Source organism: Saccopteryx bilineata, chromosome 5 (assembly GCF_036850765.1).
Source record: "Saccopteryx bilineata isolate mSacBil1 chromosome 5, mSacBil1_pri_phased_curated, whole genome shotgun sequence".
Taxonomy (NCBI): Eukaryota; Metazoa; Chordata; class Mammalia; order Chiroptera; family Emballonuridae; genus Saccopteryx; species Saccopteryx bilineata.
Window position 1 is genome coordinate 174233465 of NC_089494.1, and position 22233 is coordinate 174255697.

The following is a 22233-nucleotide window of genomic DNA, read 5'->3' on the forward strand; positions in this document are numbered from 1 at the left end:
ATAGAGCACTGGACTGGCATACGGATGTCCTGGTTCAGTTCCCAATCAGGGCACACAAGAGAAGCAATCATCTGCTTCTCTATCTCTCCCTCTTCCCCTCTAGTGGTTCAATTGGTTCAAGCATCAGCCCTGGGTACTGGGCACGAAGATAGCTCAGTTGGTCTGAGTGTCAACCCCAAGCACTGAGGATAGCTTAGTTGATTCAAGCATCAGCCCCAAACAGGGGTTGCTGGGTGGATCCTGGTCAGGGGCATGTGGGAATCTTCCTATCTCCTCTCCTCTCTCTTAAAAAGGAAAGAAAAGTTAGTACTTCCAATATTTATGTATGATAGTGGGCCAACTTAGATGAGAAAGTATCTTGGGGAAAGATCAGATTTTTGTTCTGGTTTATTTTACAATTTATAAATAGACATCAACAGGCACCAACAGTTTAGCCTGTGTCCTGACACTATCTTCTGCATTAAATTCCTTAAAGCTACCATTCAAAAGCCGGAAGTTATGCCCAGCTCACCAGCAATACCATTTCTTGTTGATTTCATAATAGCTCTCTCATCCCAGAATACAAATGAAACAGAATTAAGATTTTCTGAAAAAATAACTGAATGGGGCTAAATTGATCATTTGATTTAATACTTTTATATAACTTGAAGAATTGGGAATAAATATTGCAACTAGGTACTTGAAATATCCTTTAAATTATCATAGATTTATTGAAAGAAATTTGATATAATTATGAAAAATTAGAAAACAAAGAATCACAAAAGACTTTGTCATATTCTTTATTCCCAAAAGAGTAATGGCCCTTCAGTACAAAAGAACTTTGGAAATTCATTTCTGTTTACTTATCAACACATGTTACCTATGCTCTGGTAATAAATATTGTTTTTTAGAAAAAAAGATGAAATTTTACCATGATACTGTGTCTCAGCCTACCAGCACTCCAAGGACTTAATAAATTTTACTTACGCCTTTTATAACTCGCATGCAGGGTTATTGTAAAATTTTTTGTTTTCCCTCTTTTTATTGGAGGCATAAATATCTACAGTGTTAGAATTTTGAGTGTGAGACTTCTCTTTCAAACAATATTTATACTTCTACCTCCATCAATGCATTTATTTGGTAGTACTAGTCATCAGTTATCACCTTAAGACTGATAAACTTGAAACTAATTATTCTTAAGTTAATTTTCATTGTTCCTAGACTATCTAGAAAGAGTGGAAACAGGCATTTGACACCTTAATGAATATTAAAATTTTGGCTGCCATTTCTTTTAATATATTAACAGTATGGTGATTCATAAAAAAGCAAAACATAACAATCCTAAATGCTCTTCTAAAGACAATAAGCTATAAATAATATTTTATTAGGAACCCAAGGAATCTTTAAATTTAGCTAGAGTAAATAATAGACTGCTGCTTTTACAGTCAATTTATTGGAAACTGCATTGGCAACACTTTGCAATTGTTTATGCTTCATAGTCAAAATACATTACTGATTACTTTGCTAAATGGAAAGAAAAGTTCAAATCACAATGGAAATTTTAGTCTGTTTAAAAATTTGCCTTAAATATACAAGTTTGAGTCCCTTTGGCAAGGAATGGCAATAACTAACGTTTAAATGCAACACCTCCTAGTTTTTATGATGTTTGTCTCTCTGGAATCAACAGTTGTTCATTTTCAATATTATTACTATATAACTAGTTGATAAACCTTGCACAAATTTTAACTTGTAATTTTCGAAGAGGATATTTATAACAGATTCACAATATACTAAAATTCCAAGGACTTGAAATTTCACGTATCATTTGCCTACAAATATGAAATTAAATGTTAGTCTAGTTCAAGATGTCCAAAAATACATAAAGAAAAAATACTACAAATGCATAAAGAAAAAACATTCTGCTACTCAACATCCCTACTACAAAATAAATCCTCACTAAATATAGTGTATTTCTTTTCTAGATTTAAAGGATCAAAAATCATAGGTAAAATTATAGTTTCTCCAATAAACTGAAAATGATATAGACCAGTAAAAGACTAGTCCAATCTAAGAGAAAAAACACAAAATGAGCCAGTTATATTTTAAGCATAAATGACAAATGTATTTCTTTTTATTGTTATTAAAGTTTTTCCCCCAATATATTTCAGTAACTGAAGCATTTTAATTTAATTTAATTTTATTTTATTCCACTGTTGCTCATAGTTTGAGCCCTACACACTCCCTTCCCCTTCACTTCAAAGGGAGCTCCTTTGTATGTAGCCACACACTCATCGTTAGTGTAAAGATCAGGCTGGATCTGCTCCCAAATCTTCTTCTTAGGATTCAACTCCTTGTCAGGCTCTCCTGTTGGGGAAATACAAAATTCCATATTAAATAAATTGCCCAGAGATATTTCAAGTGATTAGTCCTGGCAGTCCTTCAGATCTTTAGACCTGATCAGAACTTTACATTTACTGTGATTTTTATGATGTTAGTCGTTTATTATTTTTCATGCTTATAATAAATATTTTGCTAGTAATATAGCTCACCAAATTTATTCCACAAATTAAAAAATATAAGATACTCTAAAAGAAAAATTGTGACAGGATGAGAGCATAATTTTATGTGTTATGCTTTTACAAGTGGGAGATGCAGTTATCATACAAAATAAATTACTAGATTTCTGCTATAGTGCTTAAAGATTTCTTATAATAGAATGGCTTAAATGTTGGGATTATCTAGCTAAATATAACTACTCTGCGTTTCATCTGCTGCCCATTCCATTTGGTAAGATGAAAAGAGGCAGAAAGGTGTAGTAAGGAGACAAGGACTAGCATTTTCTACAACAAGGAATGTGTGTTGTATGCAATTCACACAATACTGACTGCAATTTTAAATATAAAGAAACTGGGGCTCAAACAAGATAAGTTGTTCAAGTCACACTATCATATCAACAAGTGAAGTCAGGATTTGACACCAAAGCCTTTGTTCCACAAGTATAGCAGTTTGCCTCCTAATAAACTATGCTTTAGAAAAAAAAAACATTCTGATATTTAGATGTCTCATTTCTTATCTCTATAGTAACTCACACTATAAAGTTTATAAGCAATAAAAGTCAAATGAACTTGTAGAATATATCTGTATAGACTTAACAACCACCAGTATACCAAGCAAACCCTGTATCTAACAAATGCGAAGGAAGTAGAGACCAAAGTTTAATATAAACAGCATTTTAATATCTAGGGATATTCATAAACAGCATTTTACAGCTAGGGAATATTCAATAACATTTGGAATGAAGAATTAGTTCAAATGAGAAATTATTTTCCTGGAGGTAATAAAGAAATATTACTGGTCCTGACCAGGTGACTAAGTGACTAGAGATTCATCCCAGCGTGCTGAGGTTGTGGGTTTGACCCCAGGGCACATATGAGAAGTGACCAGTGAATGCACAACTAAATGAAATAACTAAGTGAAATGAGTTGATGCTTTTCTCTCTCTTTCCCTTCTGCTCTCCCTCTTAAATAAATGGAAAAATTAAAAAATATATATTGAAGAATAATTCAGTAATTAAAGATATAACTTTCTAAATTTATTTTTTAAATGACTCCTAAGATAAAATCTCTTGGAATTATTTAAAAACAATCTTTTAAACATTACTGGAACTAATTATATTCGATATTATGATTACATCTTATTATTTAGTATTTATTTTCCACTCATACATACATGGTAATAACAAAACTGAGTAAATTGGTTGGCTATGATAGCTTTGTCCTTTATTAGTTCTTCAGGAACTGCCATGAAACTGGTGAGAACATAAAAAACTGTTTTCTGATATGCAGGTTTTTGGAGTTGACAGAAGAGCTAACTGAATAATGTTTTTACAGTAGAAGACTACACAGTAAAACTAAAACTGAAAACCTATTCAAGTGAGGATTTCTCTTATTCCTTTAAGAGCAGGAGATTGGACATCAGTTATTTATTATTAATAAACAGAATAGGAAAAAATACCAATACATAAAGTATCAACAGAATTATTTTTCGTTTCTAAACCATTCCTAGTCTAATAGCCCAGTTCTATTTTGCTTATGCACAAATCATGTAGAGAAGTGAACATTCTGGAATTCTGAAAAGTTGGAGGCAGAGCTCCTGTTCAGGGAGACCTGAGTACTAACCCTGGTTCCCCTCACTCACAAAGATTTGTTCCCTAATGGATAAGAAATTAATTGAAGAAGCAAAGTGTCCTAGATTTGTGAAAAAGCTTCTTATAAAGAAAAGAGGCTGTGCAGTAAATTCCTGTTGACTGAAGAAATAAATCACAAGTACAAAAGCTGTGCCGCAGCAGAAAATTCAGGTTCTCAGATCTAGGGAGATGTTGAAATGTATAGAAAATACCCATAACAATACATAATACTTACATTTAGTGCTTACTATGTGACAGTCTCTGCACTGAGTGTTTTACATATATTTACTTATTTAATTCTCTTAGTACTCTATATAAAAACAATCAATTACCCTCAATTTATGGATGAGGACATTGAGGCACAAAAGTTACAACTAAACTGTTAAAAAGCCAGGCAGGTAGCTAAGTATTTCAAAAGTTGAACTTCACAAAACACACATAAAATAGATGCCATTAAAAACCTATTCCTTATAAAAAGAAAAAGAAACCTTCTTATAGATGAAAAGTTGGGTCTCGAAAGGTTCTCAGGTCATCCAGCACTTGTGGAGCTAAGACTGAAGGTTTTAAAACTTCTTATAAAAGATTAACAATTTTGAGGGAAGAAATAAATATTTGAATTAAAACCAGAAACTAATAAGAGGAACCACCAAAGTTTAACTGCTGTCTTTTAACACAGACTCAACATGAGATTCCCAGGCATTTACATATCTGGAATAAGAACCAGAGACTTCATTTAAATTGAGCCATTCTTTTGCAGAGAATGCTCACTGATCATCGGCTTCTCTTTGGTATCTACCACTGCCATTAAAAGCCCAGAACTATATTAATTAATTTATATTAGATTAACTTGAGTTTTTGAACTATAGTAATTGTAAATATTGCCACTTTTGGCACAAAAGCTAAAATATAACTTGGCAAGTAGGTCTCAATTAATTGTACAAAGCTAACAGGGGAAAGTGGTTCAGTGGTTGGATAGGAATGATCTTGCAATAACTCAGGATTGTTCTCAAATAGTTACTTTTTTAAACATGTTTTATATGTAGATTTCTTTTTATTTATTCATTAACCAATTTATTGAGCTCCTACTCTATGCCAAGTATTTTTTCTAGATGATAGGAATATAGCAGTGAATAACTACAACAAAAATCTTGACTACCCTGGCCAGTTGGCTCAGCAGTAGAGCACTGGCCCGGCGTGTGGAAATCCTGGGTTCAATTCCCGGCCACAGTACACAGGAGAAGCCACCAACTGCTTCTCCACACTTCCCTCTTTCTTCTCTCTCTCTTCCCCTCTCACAGCCAACGCTCCACTTGAGCAATACTGGCCCGGGCGCTGAGGACAGCTCCATGGCCGCCTCAGGCGCTAGAATGGCTCCAGCTGCAACGCAGAATGGCCCAGATGGGAAGAGCATCGCCCCCTGGTGGGCATGCCGGGTGGATCTCAGTCGGGTGCACGCAGGAGTTTCTCTGCCTCCCTGCTTCTCACTTCAGAAAAATACAAAATCTTGACTTCGTGATGTTTACATATCTGTGTTAACAGGCATTAAATAATATATAGCTTATTAGGTAATAGTAACTATGATATTTTAGAAAAAAGTAAAATAAAGACATTTGAAGGATCTGAATAGGATGAGGGACCAAGCAATGGAGTTATCTTGGGAAAGAGCCAGTGAGTGGCTCAACTGAAATGACTGAGCTAGAGCTGGAGTACGTGCAGTTAATGAGATAATGAGAGGCCACCATAAAGACGTGGGCTTGTACGCTGGGTCAAATGGAAAGCTATTGAGCAAAGGCATAATATAATCTGATCTAAATCACTCTGCCTTCTCTAACTGAAAACAGAAGGGAAAGGGTAAAAGTAAGGAATTCAGTCAGAAGACTTCTGCAATTAGCTACATAAGGAATATTGAAGCCAAGACCACAGTGGTGGTGGTGGAAATGACAAAGATGATTCTGGCTGGATATGTTCAGATGGTACACCCACTATTATTTTCTGAAGGAGAAGTGGCATGAGAAAATAGCAGTTGAGAGAATGGAGTTCCAGTCAGATGATATGAAAATACTATGGAAAAGGGGAATTCTAGGGGTAAGATTGGGATATGTATTCTCCCTTTGGACATATTTAGTGAAGTCTAGTAGGCAGCTAGATAAATGACTGGATAAAATAGCCAAGGGAACAAGAGAGAGAGAGAGAGAGGAGGTCAAGTCTGGGAAGAAAAAGAGAAAAGGTGAAGGACCAAGGTCAAGGGCACTCCGATTAGTTAAGTGGTCAGGAGGGTAAGGAAGAATCAGCAAAGGAGATGAAAAGCCAGGGAAGCAGGACCACCAGGAGAGTGGTACCAGATGGCAAGTGAGTTAGGAGAAGAACTGAGAACTAGCCATGGATATGAAGCTCAGAGAATAGTTAGTGATCTTGATCAAGAAGTTCTGGTGGCACAGGTGAGAAAGACCAGAATGAAATGGGTTTTAGAGGGAAGAATTAATAATAGGTATTTTGTTTTTTAAAAAATAAATGAATCCAAAAGTGAAAAACTCTTGCATATCATACAGGCTCTATGACTATTAACATTTATTTAATGAGACTCAATATCAATAGAAATAAGCATGATCTTAAAAGTTAAAAGACTAAAGCAAATTTTCACTTACTTTAGAGCAAAATCAGTGCATTTTCCAAAAATGGCCGCCATTGCCTTTGTCTCCTAGCCATAATACTATTTTCAAGCTATTTTTTGCTTAGTGCTTTAGGGACCAGTTACCATATTTAAATACTACAATTTATTGCTTCACACATTTAGAATTTATAAAAGTATTGAGTGGGGACAGATTTTAGTCACTGTTATAAAAATATTACTTGGCATCTTCTAAACTCCATGGAAGTTTTCAGTTCTGTAGTTAGACAAAAAGTTGTTAAGTGTAAAAGCCTTTCCAAGGCCAAATAGCAATTCAAAGATTTAAGCCCCAATTGCAATTTCTATACCACACTTAATATATATATCATGAAATGTAAATCTCTAGACACTGAGCACATCAGTGAACATCAAAACGTACCAGCACACACCTGAAGCTTAAAAATGTAAAGCAGATGCTGAAAAATAAAGCTCTGATATATCATGGCTCTCTCTGGAAAAAGAAAAAAACAAGACTAATGGTGTGTTGTGTAGTATTAACTGTTATTTCCTTTCAGATTAACTGTTACAGAAGCAGTAACTGATGTGGAACCACAAGTAAGATGAATATTAACAGACCACGTCTCAAAATTGATTGATTATTCAATGCTGTTCGTCTTGGATAAGCCTATTAGAAGTGATAAGAAAATAATTCAAGCAACCTCTTGGGCCATTTTAAAGTTCGGTTTTCCCTTCTTTTCACTTTACAAATATTTTTTGTACCTTCTCCACATATTCAGGTCCTAAGGCATAAAGGTAAATTATGAATTTAGAAGAAATATAAGACTTTGGAACAATGTAAATATAAACACAAAAAGGCAAATGTTAATCTAAAAAGGTAAATTTTTTTTTTTTCAATGCAAGCTGAATTTTAAAGTAAAAGCTCATCTTTATTGTTCTTCTCTTACAATGTAGTAAATGGGATTTCTAAATAGAATTTCAGGTGTCAGTTATAAAGAAGATTGCACTTACTCTAAAATTTGAGGTTTGGAGAAGTGTTTTGATATTTTGGTAGAACGGTGGTGATCATATGCTGCTAGAATCTAAAGTCATCATGATGCTTTGAGAAACGATTCAGATTGGGATTTTTCCAAAACTCAGTTTGCCAAAAAAACCCCCCCCAAACCATCATGGTTTCAAATCTACCAAGGTTCAAGACATACACAGGCATTCAAAGTCACAGGTATTTGTTATACATTCTGTGTTTTTTGTTTTTGGGGTTTTTTAGAAATTAAATTTAATGGGGTGGCATTGAACAATAAGAGTACATATGTTTCAGGTAAGCATTTCTATAGCATTTGGACTGTTGATTGCATTGTGTGCCCATCACCCAAAGTTGAATCATTTTCTGTCACTGTATTATCTGTCCCTCTGTACTCTTCTCCCCATCCTCCCCCTAGTAACCACTTCACTTTTATCAGTGTCCATGCATCTCAATATCCCACCTGTGTGTGAACTCAGATAGTTCTTAGCTTTTTCTGATTTACTTATTTCACTTAGTATAATGTTCTCAAGGTACATGGCACTATGTCATCCTTTCTTATGGCTCAGTAGTATTCCATAGTATATATGTACATCTTCTTCATCCAGTCCTCTATGGAGGGGCACTTCGGTATTTCCATGTCTTGGCCACTGTGAATAATGCTGAGATGAACTTGGGGGTGGTATATGTATCTTTGCGTACTAATGTTTTCAAGTTTTTTGGGGTAGATACCCAGTAAAGGGATTGCTGGGTAATATGGTAGTTCTATTCTTAATTTTTTGAGGAAGCTGTCTTCCGTAATGGCTGTACCCCACCAGCAGCGAACGAGTGGTCCTTTTTCTCCACAGCTTCTCCAATACTTCTACCTGTCTTGATAATAACTATAGTCAATCTGACTGATGTGAGGTGGTATCTCATTATAGTTTTGATTTGTATTTCTCTAATAGCTAGCAAAGATGAGCATCTTCTCATATATCTACTTCTTGTTCGTATGTCTTCTTGGGAGAAGTATCTGTTCAGGTCCTCTCCCATATTTTAATTGGATTCTTTGCTGCTGAGCTTTGTGAGTTTTTTTTTTTTTTTTTACATATTTTGGACATTAACCCCTTATCAGAGCTGTTATTTGTGAATATCATATCTCATCTGGTTGGCTGCTTTTTGTTTTGTCCATTTCCTTTGCTGTGCCTGTGTATTTTTTAAAATATTAGTTTACTTTTGATTAGGAAGGGGGAGCTTAGTTTCAAGAAAATTAACCTATACTTTCATCCCCACATTTTCTACCTTATTCCAATGTTAAAATTCTTCAAACCCTAATATTTCATAAAACATAATTAACATAAGATTAAAAACTGGCCTATATAATCATATCAGCCTATTAGATCAAAAGTCAGCTCTTTCTACAAATATGTCTCCAAATCAATTCTGACTTTCAAACCTAATTCTACTTGTTACACTATATCTGCTTTTCCCATTACTAGTCAAATGAATATCCATTCAATAAATGAAGTCTTTTACTTTCTAGCTGTTTATTCTCTATGAGGTCTTCCCTCTTTGATGAATAAAAAATATATTCTACATCTGCCAAGCATTCATCCTCTTCTGCTTCAAAGACTCAATTTGAAGAAATGTTCTCATACATTACAAAGCTTCATGTGTCTCGGCCCTGGCCGGTTGGCTCAGTGGTAGAGCGTCGGCCTGGCATGCAGAAGTCCCGGGTTCGATTCCCGGCCAGGGCACACAGGAGAAGCGCCCATCTGCTTCTCCACCCCTCCCCCTCTCCTTCCTCTCTGTCTTTCTCTTCCCCTCCCGCAGCCGAGGCTCCATTGGAGCAAAGATGGCCCGGGCGCTGGGGATGGCTCCTTGGCCTCTGCCCCAGGCACTAGAGTAGCTCTGGTCGCGACAGAGCGATGCCCTGGAGGGGCAGAGCATAGCCCCCTGGTGGGCAGAGCGTCGCCCCCTGGTGGGCGTGCCGGGTAGATCCCGGTCGGGCGCATGTGGGAGTCTGTCTGACTGTCTATCCCCATTTCCAGCTTCAGAAAAATACAAAAAAAACCCCCCAAAAAACAAAGCTTCATGTGTCTCAGAAACATTTTACTGGAGACAACAAACAATATGAAAAGAAACTTCCTTTTAGATTATTAATATAAGTAAAAATTCTAACTTAGAAACTTTCTCTATAACCTAAAGTCAAACAAAAGTATATGTAAGTATATTAAATAGACTTAGAATTATATGCTTCTCCCCATGTCTGAACTTCTCATCTCTTCATATTTCTGTGTTCCATTCTGAAATAATCTACAGCTTAAATGATTTTGCAGCACATTAATTTATTTTATATCCATATCACATTCTTCTGCTACGTAGAGATTATATTTAGTATTTTATCTAAAGCAAAAATTGTCTCCGGTACTTTATGTAATTTGTACCTTTATGGGGAGGGGTATAGTTAGATGTTTGTGCTTAATACGTAATCATGAGACAATAGTAATAAGCTCAATAATCATTTAATGTAAAGCATAATGAATCATAAAATGGATTGATTTTAAACTTAAACATTACATGTATCACTGTGAATAATAATTCTCAAACAATTTTAAGTAAAGATCAATAAATACTTACCAGGAAAAGCATCAAAAATAATTCTGTCTCCAGGAACAGACCCATTAGGAGGTGTCAAGATTTCAACCTTCTCTGGTGAACTAGCACACATCAGCATTGCTTGCGATAGTACTCCCCTCATTTTTGCAGGTTTTAGGTTACAAAGTAAAATCACCATCCGATTTTGCATCTGTGTGAATAACAAATAGGTGATTAAGATGTATAAAATTTGGAGTGATCATACCTAGAATATATTAAGGTACACCTAATATGCTAAGTATCAAATGATGTTTTTTGTGGATGTATCTTTATCTCTGTGTATCCCAAATCTTGTGTTGCTATTATAAATCCTTATACAAACATGTAAAAAATATATTCTACAACCTGACAGTGCATTATAGTTGAAAGACCACTGACAAGGATTTCCTGATATTTTAAAAAAATGACCGAAGAAAAAGTTTAAAAAGCAAGGATAATTTAGGTGACATGAAACACAATAACATTTTTATTAGTCATCTCCCACAACCAAAAAAAGAGAAAAAAGGTCAGAAAGCTTATTTAAAGAAATAACGGCTGAAAGGTTTGTTAATCTGGGGTAGAAAATGGCTATCCAGGTGCAGAAAGCTGAATCCAAAGAGATCCACAACAAAATATACTGTAATTAACAATGACAAAATTTAAAAAATAGCGAGTTTTGAAAGCAGCAAGAGAAAAACAACTAGTGACATAAAAGGAATACTCTATAAGGCTATCAGCGGATGTCTTAGCAGAAAGTTTGTGGGCCAGAAGGGAGTGGCAGAATACACACACACACACACACACACACACACACACACACACAGTGGCATGGTACCTTGAGATACGAACAGATCAACATACAATTTTTAAGATACGAGCTGCGACTCGGTCGGTATTTTTGTTTGAGATCTGAACGAAATTCCGAGATACAAGTAGTGATTTGGGAAGCTGCCGCTAGTTGGCGCATTGGCACACAAATCCAGTATCGGTAGTCTGATATACGAGTTGACTGACTTACGAGCTTGATTACAGAACGAATTAAATTCATAACTCAAGGTGCCACTGTATATAAAATGTTGAAAGGAAAGCACCAAGCCAGAATACTCTACACCAAAATCTTAATCTTATCATTCAGAGCTAAGAATAAAGAGTTTTCCAAACAAGCAAAATAATAAAAAATTTCATCCCAACTAAACCAACTTTACAATATACGTTAAAGGTCTTTTTTAAGGAAAAAAAAACACCACATGACAGAAATGACCTCAAGGGTGAAAGCAAATATGTAGTAAAAGGCAGTGAATCAGTCACTTAAAAAGTTAATATAGGCCCTGGCCAGTTGGCTTAGTGGTAGAGTGTTGGCCCACATGTGGATGTCCTGGGTTTGATTCCAGTTCAGTTAGGGCACACAAAAGAAGCACCCATCTGCTTCTCCACCTCTCCCCCTTCACTTATTTCTCTTTCCCTCCTGCAGCCATGGCTTGACTGGAGCCAGTTAGCCCTGGATGCCGAGGATGACTCCATGGCCTCCACCTCAGATGCTAAGAGCTCTGTTGCTGAGCAATGGAACAATGTCCCAGATGGGAAGAGCACTGCCCCCCAGTGGGCTTGCAGAATACTGGTCCGGGTGCAAGCAAGAGTCTGTCTCTGCCTCCCCTCCTCTCACTGAATAAACAAAATAACAAAACAAACAAAAAACAAACAAAAATTAATACAAAGGTTAAAAGACCAAAGTAGCAAAGTAAAATATACATGCAATAAGTAGCTAAGGATACACGAAACAGAAAGATCTATATTAGGACATCAAAAACACAGTTTGAGGGGGACATAAAAACAGTATTTTTAGAATGCCTTGAATTTACCTATGAACCTAAAGTACAGCAGCCTTGTCTATCGCGGGGGTTAGGTTCCAGAACCGCCCCGGCGCCCACCTCCATAATAGGCAAAAATCCGCATACTGACCTTATATTCACTTTATTATTTATATATATATTTTAAGGCTTTATTTTGATGTAATATACATTTAATATGTTTTAATTAATATTTTGTATATTTTATATTGTTTTCAGTTTTTTAGGCTAGAAAATGCTTATTTTAATGCAATAATAATTAAAATAATAAATATATTAAAATATTTATATACTGAAAAATCCTACAATATAGTGAAAAATCCGCAATACAAAATTAGATATGTACAATTTAAAAATCCACGATACAGCGAGATCGCAGAAAGTGAACTGCAATATGGCGAGGGATGACAGTAGACTGCTATAAACACAGGTTGCTATCCTGTTTCCCTGAAAATAAGACATCCCCCCAAAATAAGACCTAGTAATTTTTTTTCAAGCTTAGAAATATAAGGCCTCCCCTTAAAATAAGACCTACCACGTCTTTAGGAGCAAAAATTAAAATAAGACACTGTCTTATTTTCGGGGAAACAGGGTATCTATGATAACCACAAACCAAAAACCTACAAAAGATATACAAAAAATAAAGAGAAAGACATAAAATATAACACTAAAAACCCTCAGCAAACCACAAGGGGAGAAACCAAGAGAAGTAAGGAACAGAGAAGAACCACAAAAATACCAAAAAAACAATTAAAAAAATGAAAATAAGTACATACCTATCATTACTTACTTAAAATATAAACAAATTAAATGCTCCACTAAAAGATATAGGGGTGGCTAACTGGATTAAAAAAACCAAAACCCATTAGTATGTGTGTGTAAGAGAATCACCTCAGATGGGAAGACATATAGATTGAAAAGTGAAGAGATGGAGGGGAAAAAAAGCTGAGTTAGCAATACTCGTATCAGACAAAATAGACTTTAAAACAAAGACTAAAATTTAGACACAAAAAGCACAAACATAAATGTTGATACAAGAAGATAATATTCTTAAATATTTATACTCCAAGGCAGAAGCACCTAAATATAATTAAGCAAATATTAACAGACATAAAGGAAGAAACTGATAGTATTACAATAATAGGACACTTCAACACCTCACTTACACAGGTAGATAGATCATCCAGACAGAAAAATAGGAAAACACTGGCCTTAAATGACATATTAGATCAGATAAACTTAAAAAATTACAGAACATTTCATCTAAACACTGCAGAATATATATTCTTATCAAGTGCCCATGGAACATCACACGTTAGGCCACAAAATGAGTCTCAATAAATTCAAGATTGACATATCAAATATCTTTTTAGATACAGTGGTATGAAACTAGAAATCAACTACAAGAAAAAAAATTGGGCCTTAGTCAGTTGGCTCAGCAGTAGAGCGTTGGCCTGGTGTGTAAAATCCTAGGTTCAATTCCAAGTCAGGGCACACAGAAGAAGTGACCATTTGCTTCTCTACCCCCCTTTTCTCTTCCCCTCCTGCAGCCATGACTTGAATGAGGAAGCTGAGCCTGGGAGCTAAGAAGATTTCTATGGCCTGCCTCAGGTACTAAAATAGTTCAGTTGCTGAGTAACAGAACAGTGGTCTCAGATAGGAAGAACATCAGATCCAGAGCGGGGTTGCTGGGTGGATCCTCATCAGGGCACATGCGGGAGTCTGTCTTTCTACCACCCTGCCTCTCATTTGATTAAAAAAATTTGAAAAAGAAAATGTAGACACAAAACAACATGCTTTTAAACAACCAATCAGTCAAAGAAAAAATTAGAGGAAATAAAAAAAATCTTGAGACAAAAATAGAAATGAAATTCTCCAAAATCTATGAAATGCAGCAAAAGTAGTTCTAAGAGAGAATCTCATAGCAATTCAGGCCTAACTCAAGAAAGAAGAAAATTCCCAATAAATAACCAAATTTTACACCTAATGAACTAGAAAAAGAACAAACAAAACCAAAAGTTAGCAGGTGGAAAAAAAAATAATAAAGATTGGGCAGAAATAGACTGGATTAGAGAATGGAAAAGATCATTGAAACTAAGCTGGTTCTTTGAAAAAAAACAAAAAACAAAAATGATACACCTTTATCTAAACCAGTGGTTCCCAACCTGTGGGTCGCGACCCCGCCGGGGTCGCCTAAAGCCATCGGAAAATACATAATGCATATCAGGTATTTACATTCCGAGTCATAACTGTACCAAATTACAGTTATGAAGTAGCCACCAAAATTACTTTTTGGTTTGGGGTCACCGCAACATGAGGAACTGAATTGCGGGGTCACGGCATTAGAAAGGTTGAGAACCACTGATCTAAACCCATCAAGAACAAAAGAGAGAGGGCCCAAATAAATAAAATCAGAAATGAAAATAAAGTTAAAAACTGGCACAATAGAAATACAAAGAATCATGGAAGAATACTATGGACAATGATACATTAACAAATTGGACAACCTAGGAGAATGAACCAATTTCTAGAAATGTGCAAACCACTGTGACCAATGGAAGAAGAGAAAATTTAAATAGAAGAATTACTAGTGACAAAATTAATTAAGTAATCAAAAGAAAAAAACAAAACACTTGCAAGAAACATCCAGGATCATACAACTTCACAGGTGAATTCCACCAAACATTTAAAGAGGAATTAACACCTACTCTTCTTAAACTTTTCCCAAAATATTCAAGAGGTAGGAGTATTTCCAAACTCAATACTATGAGACCTGCATTATCATGATACCAAAACCAGAAAAGGACTCTACAGTAAAAAATATTATAGGCAATATCTCTAATAAATATGAATGCAAAAACTCTCAACAAAACCAAATATTAGAGCCCCGGCCGGATGGCTCAGCTGGTTAAGAGCACTGTCCAGAAGTGCAGAGTTTGTGGGTCTGATTCCCAGTCAGAGCACATACAGGAGCAGATTGACGTTCCTGTCTTTCTCTCTCTCTCTCTCTCTCTCTCTCTCTCTCTCCCCCCCTCCCTCAGTACCTAAAAATAAAATAAACATTTTCTAAAAAGTATTAAAACCCCCCAAATATTATAAAAACAAGTTCAACCATACATTAAAAAGAAATCATACATCATGATCAAATGAGATTTATTCTGGAGATGCAAAGGTGATTCAATGTCTGCAAACCAATCAATATGATACACCACATACACAAAACCAAGGATAAACACCATATGATCATCTCAATAGCTGCCAAAAAAGCATCTGACAAAATTCCAATATCAATTTGTGTTAAAAACTCTCAACAATGTGGGTATGGAGGAAACATACCTCAACATAATGAAGCCAATATATGACAAATCCATAGCTAACATAATTCAACACTGATAAACTGAAACCTTTTCCTCTAAGATCATTAACAGAATATGCCCACTTTCAGCACTTTTATTCAACAGTGTATTGGAAGCCCTAGCAGGTAATAGAAACGACATCTTTATAGGAAAGGAAGTAAAACCATCACAATTTACAGATGACATACTATAAATAAAAATCCTAAAGACTCCACAGAAAAAAATTAAAAACAAATAAATTCACTAAAGTTGAAGGATAGAAATAGATGATGTTGGAAAACTGTATAGATATGTGAAAAAAAAGTGAATGTGGGCCACATCCTTATACTCTATTAAAAAAATTCAAAATGTTTTAACACTTAAGTGTTAAGAACTAAAATTTTAACTCCAAGAAGAAACAGGCAGTAAACACTTTGCTATCACTCTTAGCAATATTTTGTTGGCTATATCTTCCTAGGCAATGGACAAAAAAGCAAAAATAAACACATGGGACCATATCAAACTAAAAATCTTTTGCACATAAAAGGAAACCATCAACGAAATGAAAAGACAACTTAAGAAATGGGAGATGATATCTGCAATGACATTAACTGTTTGGGGGTTAGTATGCAAACTATATAAAGAACTCATACAACTCAACATAAAAAATAACAATTCAACTAAAAACTGGGTAGATGACCTGAATAGAACTTTTACCAAAACAGACACAGAGATGGACAACAGACATATGAAAACATGCTCAGCATCAAAAATCATTAGGAAGCCTGACCAGGAGGTGGCGCAGTGGATAGAGCATCGGACTGGGATGAGGAGGACCCAGGTTAGAGACCTGGAGGTCGCCAGCTTGAGCACAGGCTCATCTGGTTTGAGCAGAGCTCACCAGCTTGGACCCAAGGTCACTGGCTCGAGCAAGGGGTTACAGACTCGAGGGGTCTGCTGTAGCTCCACAGTCAAGGCACATATGAGAAAGCAATCAATGAACAACTAAGGAGCCGCAACGAAAAACTAATGATTGATGCTTCTCATCTCTCTCCATTCCTGTCTGTCTCTCCCTATCTATCCTTCTCTCTGACTCTCTCTCTGTCTCTGTAAAAAACAAAAAATCATTAGAGAAATGCAAATCAAAACCACAGACATTAACACCTCACATCTGTCAGAATGGCCGTTATCAAAGTCAACAAATAACAAATGTTGACGAGAATGTGGAGACACGGGAAGCCTGTGTACTACTGGGGGAGTGAAAAATGGTGCAGCCACTATAGAAAACAGTATGTACTTTTCTAAAAAAAATTAAAAATAGAATTACTATACGAAACAGCAATTCCACTTTTGGTATTTATCTAAAGAAAACAAAAACATTTAACTAGAAAAGATATATGCACTCCAATGTGCACTGCAACACTATGTACAAAAGCCAAGATATGGTAGCAATGTAGGTATAAATCGATAGATGAATGAATCAAAAAGATGCAGTATTTATATACAAAAAATATTATTCAGCAATAAAAAATGAAATACTGACATTTGTGACAATACGGTTGAACCTAAAGGGTACTGTGCTAAGGGAAATGTCAGACAGAAAAAGAAAATACCATATGATTTCATTAATATGGGGATTCTAAAAAACCAAAACAAAAAAACAGACTCGGACACAAAGAACAAACTGATGGCTGCCAGAGGAATGGGTGAAAAAGATGAAGTGGAATGAGGTACAAACGTCTAGTTATAAATTACTAAGTCATCGGGATATAATATGCAGCACAGGAAACAGAAAACACTATCATAAAAACTAATGAGAGATGGTTATGAGACTTCTTATGGTGATCATATGGTAAGGCATATAAATGTAGAATCACTATGTTGTAAACCTGAAACTAATATAATATTGTCTGTTAATTGTACTTTATTTAAATAAATAGGCCTAACTCTCAAATTCAAAAGGCCCCCTTTTTGGAGGTTCTCATGAATAAGACTCATCTTCAACAAATAACTAGAAAATACCACATATATGAGAGCTTAAAAAATGTTATAATAATTATGTAGGAAAAAAATAACAGGTTAGATAGATTCAGTCTTTTAAGGAGTAAATAATATCTGTGAACCTTTACTTTTGAAAAATACACAAATCTATAAAATCTTGTATGTAATTTGGGGGTGGGTGGGTTAAGTGCCCCTGCTTTACAGAATGTTTATTAGGACTACCTTGCTGGGTTAGATACAGATGTGTAGAAAGAGATCTGCTTATGGCTGTGAATGATGACAGCTTTGGACTAGAAAGTCAGCAACTTGTTTGAAGAAGAAAAATGAAGCCCCAATGAGGAGCTTTTATTTAACTGGCTCTGGATCAGTTGGTTCTTTTCTCAACACTCTTTATTAACCTATTTCTCGAAGACTCCTAATTAACCTACCTTCATAAGTAGTTATGAAGGAGCCCTGGTCCTATACAAGATGAATGTTAAAAAAAAAAACACATACATGTGCCAAATCTATATTTTTTCATCTGTCAGAGAAACTTCTTCACTCATCTCAACAGAGAAGCTAGATGATCCTATTAATAGGAGGCAGCCATGTTATTCCTTAGCCCCAAAACTCTCTAGTGATTTTCATCTCACTCAGAATAAAAGCCAAAGTCTTTACAATAATCTGTAAACAATGATCTGTAAGACTTTATGTTATTTGGCAAATTTATCTCTGATTTCCCCTTATTTACTGTAACAGTGACCCTGGTTCCTGCTATTCTTTGAACATCTCAGGCATACATTTGATATAGCTACCTAAAATGTTCTTCCACCAGATAGAGACATGACTTATTCTCACATTTTCTCCGAACATTAACTACTTTATATAAAATGACATCATCATCCTAGCCTCAGGATTTCCAAGCTTCTTTCCTACTTTATTGTTTTTTTTATATTTATCACTATTTAACAGAATATATATTACAATTTTCTGACTACTCCATAGAAATGTGAGTTTCACAATGCAGGACTATTAAAAAAAACTATCATCTTAATTCAATTGCTGAATCCCTTGTCTAAAATAGTTTCTGGTACACTGTAGGTGGTCAAAAATATTTGCATCTAGAAATATGAATAAATGTAAAGATCTGTCCAAGTACACAAAGCCAATAAAGCAACAGAGCTGAATGAACAGAGAGGCAGAACTATCTTAATGGTGAAGTTTGCAGTTTTTGCAGTATCTCTGAAGTACAATGGGGCAGAGGAAATAGGTGGATGACTCAAATTAGTATAGAAGACATCTTGAAAGAGCAAATTAAAAACTATTACTGTCTTTAATTCATTCCACTGTCACTGGAAAGACACACACACACCTGTACATAAACATATGCCATATATATATATGTGTGTGTAAAAAATACTTTCTATATTTTTAAATACCTAAGTAACATATAAAACATCCAATTTTTAACAACTAAAAACATATCATAAATATTGTAGTTTGATCTCCATAATCCTCTCACGTTTTCCTTAAATTATGAAAATATTTCTTTAATTATAAAGAAATAAAACTTGTTCTCTCACTTTTAAATTGTAATTTTGGTTTTATATAACAGATACTTCTTAAAAAACTCTAGTAATAAAATTCCATGAGAAACATTGATTATAAATACATGGTATTTTATATAAAATAACTAAAAACATTTCTTAATTGAGAAAAAATAATACATTTCTTTCTATCCTCATAAATCCAATCCTAAGTAAAGATCTTTTGTAAGATTTTAGTAGTTTTGTGTACTTTCTTGGTGGAATTCATCACATTCAAACTAATCGATTGATTAATGCTGTTTGGTCATCTAATACAAAATTATATGGAAAACATCAAAGAAAGAGGAAATAAAATGTCATGTGTAGCAGAAGTAATTTTAGTCCAAGTTACCTGATCGAGAGGAACATGCCTCACCAGGCCACTGACAACCACTCTTGGGACTGCTTCTCCAACGTCTATTTCTTCCACATACAGAGAATCTGCATCCGGATGCTTTCTAGCGGTGACGATGCAACCAATTCGAAGATCCAGACGGGACACATCTATTGGCTTAGAGTCAGCATTTCCTGCTACTGACTGTTGTTTTTTTTCCTTTTTCTCTCCTAAAAAAATTATAAATCAGTAAACATCAGAAGTAAAATAAAAATACACTATGAAAAATTCTATAGCACTGATACTGATGAGCTTAAAGAAAATAAATGTGTTTATTACACCTTTAGTTAAATAACACAGGAAAGAATTATTTACTCAAGACATGGCATCTTGAACCCGATTTCAGCTATATCCCTGTGGAATAACTGCCTTTATCTCCAGTTCAAGAGGGTGATAAACTATGGTTCAAGGGCCAACACCACACTGTTTCTATCAAAGTTTTATCATATACCAAAAGCTTTGTTAATCATCAAAATGGATTTTAGAAATATTTCAGCCCTTGCCTGAGCAGAATTTTAAAATCTGTCAATCGTAGCAGCCAAACACCTATGGAACAGCCTTCTTCTATGCCAGCACCGTTCAATATGGGAGCTGCCAACCACATGTAGCTATTTACATTTACATGTAAAGTAATGAAAAGTTCAGTCCTCACAGTAGATATATTTCCAATCTTTATGGGCTACATGTGGCTACTGATTACTGTGTTGGGTAATACAGCAATGTACCGTTTCCATCATCACATGAAGTTCACTGGACAGACGTATTCCAGATGGAGCGCTCTACTAGGTTTTGTATGCTCCCTCCTCCCAGAAAGGGGGATTTTGTTGTCTCATTAGACTAGAAGATTGACTGATCTTGCAGTCAACAATAACATACATCCTCTTTGAGTATGGACTTCAAACTCAGAACACAGTGTATAACTGCTTTACGCCTACTTCCTAATAAATTTTATAAAGTGAAAAAATAAGTCTGACTCACTTTCATTGTAACCATACCACTAATGATGAAGTTATGTAGAAGATGATGTATAGCTCCCATTTGCTTATAACTAATAAGAGTCTACTTATGTTTACTAAAAGAAATTAATAAGTGTTAGATGCTAAATTAGCTTAGATGAGTTCACAATCTCTTAGCCATTTTATATTTTCCAAAAAATTTTAAATAAGTATAAGTGACATGAGAGGTAAATAAGTTTTAAAAGCACTTTTTTGGACAAATCTGGTAAAAAGAAGTTTAGAAAGCAGTAAGGTAGATAGGGAGAAAAAGGAGTCAAATTTATAATTTTAAATATAAAACAGTAAGCAGCAAGATAAAAATAAGCTAGAAAAGAGGACGCTTTCACATTAACTCAGAGAGAGAGCAAGATCGTGAGACCTTACACTAAGGCAGCACCTAACAAAACTAAGGCACAGATTGGGGTTCTAGCTGTTTTTGATAGTAGGAATTACAGGCTTTGGTGGCTAATTAGACACAAAAATTGAGAAAGTGGGACAGGATAAGGTTAACTGTAAGATTTCTAGTCTGGTAGGCTGAGTGTATAGTGATATACTTTCGACTTTAGTTCTTATGGGTTCCTAAAACTTTAACATCCCCATGCCTTAATTCAGACACTTTGCTTTGACTGGAACATCCTTTTCCTGTTTTCACAGCTGGCCCTAAGTTAACTTTCTACCTGTGACTTTTCTAAAGTGATCCCCCCAAATATAAACTAAAATTGAGTTATACCATGCTACATATGGGCCACTACACTTGATCTCTACATAACTATGACTTTAGTTATGCTGGGCTCTCTACACTCTTACTGTGTCAACCCAGTCAACCTCACATAGCCTTTAGGGTCCAGCTTCTATGTTCTAATATTCTGTTCCTAACTTTATTCTGGTTCACAAAAGTTTGAACTTTCTTTTTGACATTACAATTATTATCAAAAAATGTTTAGATCTCATAAACCAGTCAAGAGACAAATAACCTTGAAGTTAAATACCTTTCTTTTCAAGTTTCTCTTTCACCTTCTTTTCTTCTCCTCCTTCCTCTTTTACCTGTTCTTTGGCACCAGAAGATATGGCTGTGATTGGTATAGACTGTATCATATTTTCAGAAACTGTGGAATTAGCTTGCAGTGGAGTACCAGATGGAAATGGTACTTGTTTCACTAATACAGAAAATGAAATAGGTAAGGTCATTTATATTAAACCAACAAACAATATGAAAACCATAAAACTGAACCACAAATATGAACTCTTTCAAAAAAGAAATTTATTGTATTTGATTAGGTCTCTACTGTCTGAGACAATAAAAAGGCTGCCATGGTATTAAGTAAATTTTAAACATGATAAAAAGAATAAATGCATGTTTCTCCCTTAATTACTAATGACTAAACTGAGAAAATTATAGATAACAATAATAGCTACTATTTACTATATCCCAGACACTTTCCAAAATGCTTTATATGAATAAACTCATGTAATTCTCATAAATACTTTAAGCAGTAAATTCTATTCCCGTCCCCACTAACAGATGATCATCAGTTAAAAATTGATAAAAATCTGTTAAAAAAGTGGCCCATCACACATACAGTATGTAGGAAAATCGAATTTATACTTAGATATTCTGTCTCCAGAGATGTTACTCTCATGGTTTGGTAAGATAGCATGTTTTTCAGA

At 35.0% G+C, this 22233-nt stretch overlaps 1 protein-coding gene across 1 annotated transcript in view; it reads right to left on the reverse strand.

The window, feature by feature from the left end:
- Positions 1-784: 784 nt before the first annotated feature.
- Positions 785-22233, reverse strand: part of AIMP1 (aminoacyl tRNA synthetase complex interacting multifunctional protein 1) — a 33396-nt gene continuing 11947 nt past the window's right edge. The window contains exons 4-7 of the mRNA XM_066278775.1: positions 21555-21722; positions 19529-19740; positions 10432-10600; positions 785-2343 (exon numbers count right to left, since the gene is read on the reverse strand). Coding sequence (XP_066134872.1) covers positions 2177-2343; positions 10432-10600; positions 19529-19740; positions 21555-21722 — 716 coding nt within the window. The 3' untranslated portion in view covers positions 785-2176. The remainder of the gene's footprint in view (positions 2344-10431; positions 10601-19528; positions 19741-21554; positions 21723-22233) is intronic.